The sequence below is a fragment of the Cryptomeria japonica genome, chromosome 10 (assembly GCF_030272615.1).
Source record: "Cryptomeria japonica chromosome 10, Sugi_1.0, whole genome shotgun sequence".
Lineage (NCBI taxonomy): Eukaryota > Viridiplantae > Streptophyta > Pinopsida > Cupressales > Cupressaceae > Cryptomeria > Cryptomeria japonica.
Window position 1 is genome coordinate 52,498,948 of NC_081414.1, and position 8,972 is coordinate 52,507,919.

The window sequence follows — 8,972 nt, forward strand, 5'->3', positions numbered from 1 at the left end:
AACATACTTTATTGTGTTTCTCTATCAAACGCCATTAAAGGCTCGACTATTTCCTTCAACAAATGGGTACAAAGATCAGATCTTCTCGTAGGGTCTATTCAATCACTTACCACCTTGTCTTCCTCAAGTCACAACCTTCTACCATTCTCTCATGATTTGTGGGTTCTTCATAAAAGTTGACCTGCTTGGTGACTATTATGTCGATAAATACTTCACCAACCTTTGCATGATCACCACCTGGCTTCCACCTGTCATCCTTGTCGACATCCACCTATGCTTGATTTTCTATGTCGGTTTGACATCCTTCACTGACCAGGATTGACTATCCATTCAACTCACCTTACCGGTATAACCTAACTTCACCGGTGGGCCTTCATACCTACAAACCTCTTCTTTGTCGGTGGATCAACTTGGCCTTCCATCAAACATGTTGATCCTTCTACTAGGTCCATTTATCGGCAACATTAACCTTCTCTATGTATACTGGTTCACATCCTTAAGTTCTTCTTTTGCTTGCTTGCTTTGCCTTGCCAATGGTCCTGCTTTACCAGTAGATGATGCATTTCATGTGTATCGGCAACCTACCTTCTATCTTCTTACACATATATGGATTGACATCATCAAGTCTTACTTCTCCCATACCGGTCACCACTTCTTACTCATGGATGACCATGAAAAACTAGCTGACATCAATGACAACTTAATGCCAATAATGCCAACAATGCTGCCTATAAAGATTTCAAGGTATATTAGATGGATGTCAAATCTACCTTTTTGAATGGTGATCTTGAGGAAGAAGTCTACATTGAGCAACCTGATGGATTTTCATTATTAGATGATGGAGACATGGTATGTAAACTGAAGAAAGCTCTTTATGAATTGAAACAAGCCCCTAGAGCTTGGTATGCTAGACTGGATAAGTACTTGTTGAAATTATGATTTAATAGAGGGACTGTTGATAGTAATCTGTACTTTAAGACTGAAAATGATAACATCTTAATTGTTGAAGTCTTTGTTGATGATATTATCTTTGGAGGTGATGATGACTTGAGCATGAAGTTTGTCGGTGATGCAGAAGGAATTTGAGATGTATATGATAGGTGAGATGCAATTTTTCTTAGGTTTGTAGATTTCACAAACTGGAAAGGTATCTTTATATCTCAAACTAAATATGTACAGGAATTGTTGAAGAAGTTTGGGTTAGATGACTCCAAACCGGTTGGAACTCCTATGGTGACTGGCTACAAATTATCTAAGAATGATGAATCTATGAAAGCTAATCAGAGTTTGTACAAGTCTATGGTTGGTGGACTATTATATCTTACTCCTAGAATAGGCTGGACATTATGCATGTTGTGTGTATGGCTACTAGATATCAAGCTGATCCGAAAGAAAGTCATGTCACTGCTGTGAAGAGGATATTCAAATACTTGAAGGGAACTGTGGATTATGGTTTGTGGTTGATTTCATGTTATATTCTTACACTGATGTTGATTGGGCTGACGATGTTGATGACCAGAAGAGTACATTCGGCGGTGCTTTCTTTTTGGGTAAAAAAATGGTTTCATGGGCTAGTAAGAAACAAAACTCAGTGTCCTTATCTACTGCTAAAGCCGAGTACATTGCTACTAGTGGTAGTTGCACTCAAGTGGTTTGGATGAAGCAAATGTTGAAAGATATCAGAGTTATCTATGATGAGCCTATTGTCATATACTGTGATAATTCCAGTGTTATCAATATGCCAAAGAATCTAGTGCAACATTCAAAGACTAAACATGTGTCAATCAAATATCATTACTTGAGAGAGAAAGTCAGTGAAGAGGAAGTAAAGTTGGAGTATGTGTCTACAATGGAACAAATTGTTGATGTTTTCACTAAGCTTTTTCCCACAGATACATTTGTCTATTTGAGAGACAAGTTAGGGTATCCACCCCTCCTAATGAGAACTAGATGCATTGAGTTGTATCAATCTGGTGGGCTTCACAGTCTTATCTTTTTATCTGGATTGATGAGTTGGTGTTGCTCCTCTGGTGGAGTAGTCAGGTTATGTGTTTAAGGGGGAAAGTTTGGTTTTCTTATCTTTGACATTGTTCTCAAAGGGGGAGAGATGCATGTAAAAAATTATTTTATCTGCTTGATCTTAGGGGAGTTTGTTGGAGATGTTTCTTTCTTTGCATTGATTGTTTTTCACATTCCTATTTTGCCATTAATGCCAAAGGGGGAGATTGTTGGACATTGTTGCTGCTAAGATATGTTGTTGTCATTGATGTCAACATATTTCTGATCTGGTGATTGTAGATTGGCTCATTGTGATTATGGTTTGGTGTATGAAGTATCCTCAGTATCATTATATTCTTCTATTCTGGTGTTGGTGATCTAAGAAGCTTAATTGATCATATCATATTATCCGGTTTTGCAATTTGTTGATCTGATTAGTGCTTTGTAGAGTTCAGTATTTCCTTTGGTATATTTCGGTGTGATCAAATCTTGATTTGAGTTTTCAGGATATTGCTTGGGATGGTCTTGTGTATCTTCATTTTAGATGGTTCATGATTTGGTTCTTCGTAAGTTATCTTTCTTTGTGAGAGTTGTTGCTGTTTGAGTGTTCTTGAGTTGTAGATGTTGATTGATGAAGATTTGATAAGTGGTGTTGGTGCAGCTGTTACTTATGATTATAGCATGCTTGTTGGTGTTTTCTAATTGTTTCCTATTTGTTTTGATGACTTGCATTGATCATTGTGCGAGTATTTGGTCGTCTTCATGAACCGGTGATGTTCTTCTTGTTATGTCATTTTTTTGGTGGTGTAGCATGTTGCGGTTGATGTTGGCATAATTTTCGGTGGAGTTGAACATTTGGGAATTTGAATTAGGTCCATGTTATGTCATGTAAATCATTATATTGGTCTGGTAGTCGATCTTTGTATCGTGTGATGTAATTTTATAATTGTGAGTTGAGGGTTTAGTCAACCTTGTTGTCAAGGTTGATGAATTATATAAATAAGTGATATTGTCATGTAATTTGGGCATCGAGGTTCTGTCTGCATTATCAGAGAGTGGTGTATGTGCGAGAAAAGATTCATCTTTTGATGTAATGCATTAAGGAGAGATTGGTGTTTCAGAGCAGACAATTGTATTTAATCAGAACTATCATCAGGCATTTGGAGATGCTATTATTGCAGTTCATTCCTTCCAGATTGTTGTCCGAATATTGTTGTAAGTTAGTGAGACTTCCTTGAGGGTTCTAGCCTTCCGAGTCACTATCATTGAGCAGTGAGCTCTAGGCAGTGTGCCTGAATGCATGTGCATTCCCCAGGTTTTCCATATCAAAATCTTGGTGTTGTGTGTTGTGTTGTCATTTTGCTTATCTTTGTTATTGCTGCAGCTCATCAGATCTATTTTTTTGTGGTTAAGTTTATAATCCGGTGAAAACTGATTCACCCACTTGCCCCACCTCTCAGTTTTCCTCCATTACTGCTAACAACATAAAGGTAGCTCTCAAATATCACTTCACATATTTTGTTCATCCATTTGAGTGCATCAACTCCTACAACATCCAAGGCATAAAGGTAGCTCTCCAATATTATCTCTATTTTATGACAACGATAGACTTACTATTTAGTTGGTAAAAAATCAGATATTTCAAACATATATAAGATCAAGCACATTAAGATCCATCACCAATATATTAGCTAGTAGGTCCAACAAAATGACATTTGAATTCAAAACTCCAGAAATGAAAAACAAGATCTTCACAAATATTCTCTGAAAAGCTAAGTTTGTAAATCTAAGAATAAATTAAATGCTAAAGAAATTATATATATGGGTAACGATCAGCCATAAGACCATAAATATGGTATGTAGAACCCATATTTTGTGGGCATGAATTTCATTATACCTCTCTTAGATTTATTATTCCTTGTACCCATGATATAGTGAGAAATACGTTGGAGAATGAAGCCATCAATCTTGATCACTGTACTCTAGAGATGCACATGACTTAACCTCATTTTAAATGCACACACGAAGTTGATTGCCATTACCAATAACAATGGTCTCGAAGACCAAATTCTTTGGGTAATTTACTGTAAGGAATGTGAATGTCTGACTGCATATGTATGTAGCTTCTTGTTAATAATATATATTAAAGCTCCCTCATTCTGCAATGATAGTTTTAATATTGTGCTTGTTATGCATTGCCAGTGTACGGTTACTGGGGTTTGCTTTCCAGTCAGGTTGAAATGAGAGACTTTTTGGCCTATGGAGATTACCTTTCTAGTTTGAAAGAGAAAACTGAACTAATTTATTAATTAAAAAAAAAAAAAATCAGCACACCATGCATTGATAGTTGCAAAAAATAAATAAAAGAAACATTAAAGAGACTGAATTGTTGTATGGTTGATTTGACTGCAAAAGTATGATGTTTATATATGATAAAGTATTGAAAAATATGATTCCTTTCCTATTCCCATCCGAGGAAGAATGCTGATGGGTGGTCAAATCTTTTTTCCCTTGGTGGGCATGCCCAATTCAAACCTCATGATTCATATCCAATATATATAATATTAATTACAAACCCTTTCCTTTTGAATAGAAGTATTTCGTAGAACACTAATATAGCATGTACCTTGATATCTTAACACAAAAATCGTTATCGGTATTGTCCTGCAAACTCAAGAATAAAAGCTGGCGTTAAAGTTTAACAGAAAAACTTAGAACACTGAAATGTTCCGGTAAAACACCTGCAATCATGACGACATCTTCTGATAAAGTTTGTGACTGGTCACTATATGTTTTATACTCTTATTGAATACATCATTAGTTATATGATTGCAGCAGGAGGAGTGGAAAGTTAATCTAGTCATAGACCAGAAGTCCAGCATTTCGGCTGTCAGTGTAAAGAGCATGAGACAACATAATAATTACTTAATGAGACAAACCATATACTTTGTATGCAGTCAGTCCATGGCTCACAGGACCCGCTGGTTCAAACATAGGATAAAAGACTAGAGTACCGGCTCCTTTTCATGTTTTGGACAAATGGGGTACACATAACATGACTTATTGCACAGTTCAACCAAGTTCAATTAATTTCCACAGGGATTGTCCCCATATAATGTGAAATTTTGCCACATATCATGCGTTTGCTGACTTCAACTCCGTTGTTTTATCAGTCAGATTTGACTACTCATATTAAAAGCGACAAATTTGCAATACAAATGCATGTGCCAAAAGAGTGAGTCGATAAAGCTATTTCACCAAACAGTTACTTTGCAGCATGTTTCGTTCAACTGAAATTTAAATTCTAACTGCTTTGCTTTTAATTTTTAATGGCCTCCATGAGATGACTGTCATTCTCTGGCCCACATAACTGAACCCATGAGAGATATTGAACTAAAGAAATGGATAGTATGAAAAGTAATTAAGTAATGTCAAGCCATTTATTTACTTGATATATAATGTGAATAAAACTATTATGGTGCACAACTACAACAAATTATCATCATATATCCAAAAAGGGATGGAATGTCGGAACCGACCCGCAACTAATAACTATCGCCATCCCTCTGTCTTATACAGTTATGGTAGTGCTCTAGATTTCCTCTATTCTATCATACACTTACATATCCTTTTTAGAATATTATATATCAAAAAAATCCCCCCAAAATCTCTTGCATAAATTATTTTATGGTGAAGAACTGTTGTGAATTGGAGGCTTTCTGTGTACTTTACCATAGTCCATGTCCACAAGGTCATAGAGATCAGTTTCATTTGACTGGTATGTGGCAGACCTTGACGTTGAGAAGTTCTGTGATTCATGTGGAGTGGAAGCTGGTTTGGCCCCTTGGAAGGAAGCTTCATCTCTTTTGGCTGCTTCTTTAGTTGAAGAAGCATCTTGCTTTGGTCTTTCTTCAAGGCTCCTTGCAGATGATGCCAATAGTGCTCTTGTTGTTTTCTTCTGTCATAATATAATGAACAAAATGTCAGAATTGTCTAGACCAAAAGAAACTGCAGAAACCCAATTGACATGAGATCTAAACCAATTTAGAAGATGGTAAATTAGAAAGAGAAACCATAATTGATACCTGAAATGTGAACCTAATAGCCACTTGATCCCTTGAAACGAACTTGTTCTCCTGATGAAGGCTTAAACTAGTCTGGATCCCTGCAGAAACACATGGCATGTAATTGAATGGATAAAAAATTATGGTACAAGCACTTGAAACACTTTAACACTGGATACTTCAGCTCAAGTGCCAAGCTCTTGAAAATGTTGAACACATTACTTATAGGTGAAGTTTATGTGCATATTCAAACAATGGTTGGTTATATGGTGCAACACATTCACTCAAAGCCAGTCATAACAACAATCCCCTTATAGAAAGATATTGATCACATTCAAATTGCATAAGATTATATTATACATTAATGGAAAACATAATTCTCTAAAATATTTCTCTTTTCCTTTCTTTCAGTTACTGGGGAAAACCCCCACTCCTCCATTGTCAGAGATTGATAAAGGCAAAATTCAATCATCCACAATTAAAACTAATAAATATGATGCCTTCTTTAGTTGACTGCATCCTACACTTTTTAATAAGACACTGATGATACAATATTTTTTCTCAGTTATGCTTAGGAGGGTGGGTTTTTGGCCCGTGATAGTCAGCATTCAAGTTTGGTAATTGATCATATTTTTCACGATGATGATGCTTATGCAAATCAACAACATTGATCTTCTTTGCTACCAAACTAGTCCATTCACTACGTTTGGGAGGTTCCTTCTGACTAGTATGCATTGATCTGGCACCTGATGATGAAGGGGGAAGATGCTTAATCTTCTTTGAATCCCTTTGCTTGTAAACTGTACTTTTGGCAGGTAGACCACCACTCTGAACTGCATTATCTAGACTGTTGCTCTTCGTCTCTGTCATTTGCTTCTCCTCATTTCTTGTTTCACTAATGATTGCTAGTTTCCTTGCTGTTCCCTTGAGCCTTTTGGGTGTTACTAAACGGTGTGTAAAACCCAGTCCCTGCCATTTGGCAACAAAAGCTTTAGAATAGAAAAAATTATTAGCTCATACTTACCATCACATGAACAAGCAGACAATCGAAAATGTGGTGTTGCATACTCACATTAGAATCTTCCACGTGATAGCTCTGAGAGTCGACAACCGTGTGAGCAGGCCTGAAATCTGCATTGTATAACGCATGATTAAAGCAGTCATTAAACATGCACCATTCATTAAATCAAAACAATGAATCAAAGCGTAGGGAATTCAGTACAAAACTAGAAAACCCACATAAACAATTCTGTCAAATTACAAGTTGGTTTTCGAAGACTAAAACTTGAGTAGAAGAAAGCTTCAAACAAGTACTGAGCTCATTCTCAAGGATCATAGCTAGGTACCCACACAAACAACCTTTCAAAGCACCAAACTATTTTGTAGGATTTTAGCTAGACACCCAAAGAAGCAAGTTTTCGAACAAGTAAATTTGTTTTCTGTGGCTAGAAATAGACAGCTATACAATCTTTCATCTTTTTGAGCCCGATGATGTATCAGAATGTGATCTGAAATGTTGGTAAAAAAATCTCATACTATAACTAGAACAACAACCATACAATCTTTCAGAAAGTGAAATTCATTTTCTAAGGTATAAAATAAACACCCACATAAAAACAGTTATTTCAGCATGCAAGTTCATCTTCTAGGATTGAAACTAGACACCCATGCAGAAACAATTACCTTTATTCACTTTGATAGATTTAGAGAACGGTTTGAGCCAAGGATATCAAACTTATCTGTTCTCAATATGTATATATACAAAGCAGCTTCAAAGGATGTTGCATAATGATATATAACCTAATAGATTGAGTTTTGGACGTTCTGCCGGGCTATGTAAGGCACCAAGCATAAGCTGAGTAAGGACGAAAAGGTTGTCATCCTTGACAAGCCTGTGAATACTATTTACCCGTCGGTTTTCTAATTACTTACAAGTTACATGACAAAATGGGCAATCATACACATCATATTGAAAACCCTAAGCAGACTTTTAATGCTAAGCCAGACATCCAATAAAAACCCAGTAATGAAGACGTTACCTTGATGACCATGATCATCCAACAGGACAGACTTGCTTGAAACAGCACTGCTTGCAAAAAGCAAGGCCAAAAGGCAGGCAACAATATTCATAGAACCTGTCATATCTGGAAATGACCAGTTTGTTGAAAATGTATGAAGAGCAAAACAACTTTCTGAATTCCAATAACTCACTTTTTTAGACTGTGAGAAGGTGCAGGTAAGTATAACACATCGCACATTAGCAAGAAATTGAAGTGTTTTGTAGAGGAAGCAGAGGGCCTTTCTGTAGAGGGAATAAGGGCTATTTACACACCAGATTTGGAGGTGATATGTCGGTGTGGAACTATTTTATATTTGCAGTAACAAACTGGTCAATGATCCAATTGTGAGGAGATATTGGTGTTCTGAGCCTGTCTCCTCCACCTTGTACATTATTCATGACTAGACTGCTTTAAGGTACTCCTTTGTCGGCGACCTATTTCAAATTAAAGGACACATTACAATGCTAAAAGGTACCTCCATTCCATTAAAATATATATATAACATCAGCGATCAACGCTCATGTGGGGACTTCAATTAAATCCTGAAATCAAAGATGTGGCAGTCTAGAAACCCAAAGGCCAAGAATCTTTGTACTAGGCTAAAATCTAAAGGGAAAGAAAGAAAGAAATCAATTTTATGGAGACTAAGGATAGTCTATGGGACAGTCTATCCAATCAAAATCGATTTCTGCAGATCAATTTTTTGACTATGTAAGTTGGGATGATTTATTTTGTTCAAAGAATTTGACAGGTTAGTCTAGTGATTTCGAGTGAGACAAGCTCTCTTATAACTTCTTTATGTGATGGGTTGGGTCCAAACAAGTGCAATGCCAGACAAACCGGTCCAGAG

The 8,972-nt window shown here is 36.5% G+C and overlaps 1 protein-coding gene across 1 annotated transcript; it reads right to left on the reverse strand.

The window, feature by feature from the left end:
- Window positions 1–5,437: 5,437 nt before the first annotated feature.
- LOC131030002 (uncharacterized) lies at window positions 5,438–8,568 on the reverse strand. The gene is made up of 5 exons (XM_057960685.2): window positions 8,102–8,568; window positions 7,135–7,193; window positions 6,809–7,031; window positions 6,084–6,163; window positions 5,438–5,956 (listed from the first exon to the last, which is right to left on the reverse strand). Exons 1-5 carry the CDS (start codon window positions 8,202–8,204, stop codon window positions 5,684–5,686), a joined length of 738 nt encoding a protein of 245 aa, XP_057816668.2. The 5' UTR covers window positions 8,205–8,568; the 3' UTR covers window positions 5,438–5,683.
- Between the last annotated feature and the right edge of the window lie 404 nt (window positions 8,569–8,972).

Excerpts from the sequence above, each read along its gene's own strand:
- LOC131030002 (XM_057960685.2), bottom strand. The coding sequence starts at position 8,204 with ATGACAGGTTCTATGAATATTGTTGCCTGCCTTTTGGCCTTGCTTTTT. Across the intron at positions 6,164-6,808 it reads TCTTCCCCCTTCATCATCAG|GGATCCAGACTAGTTTAAGC; the intron begins GTGCCAGATCAA and ends GTGTTTCTGCAG. Across the intron at positions 5,957-6,083 it reads CTATTAGGTTCACATTTCAG|AAGAAAACAACAAGAGCACT; the intron begins GTATCAATTATG and ends ATATTATGACAG.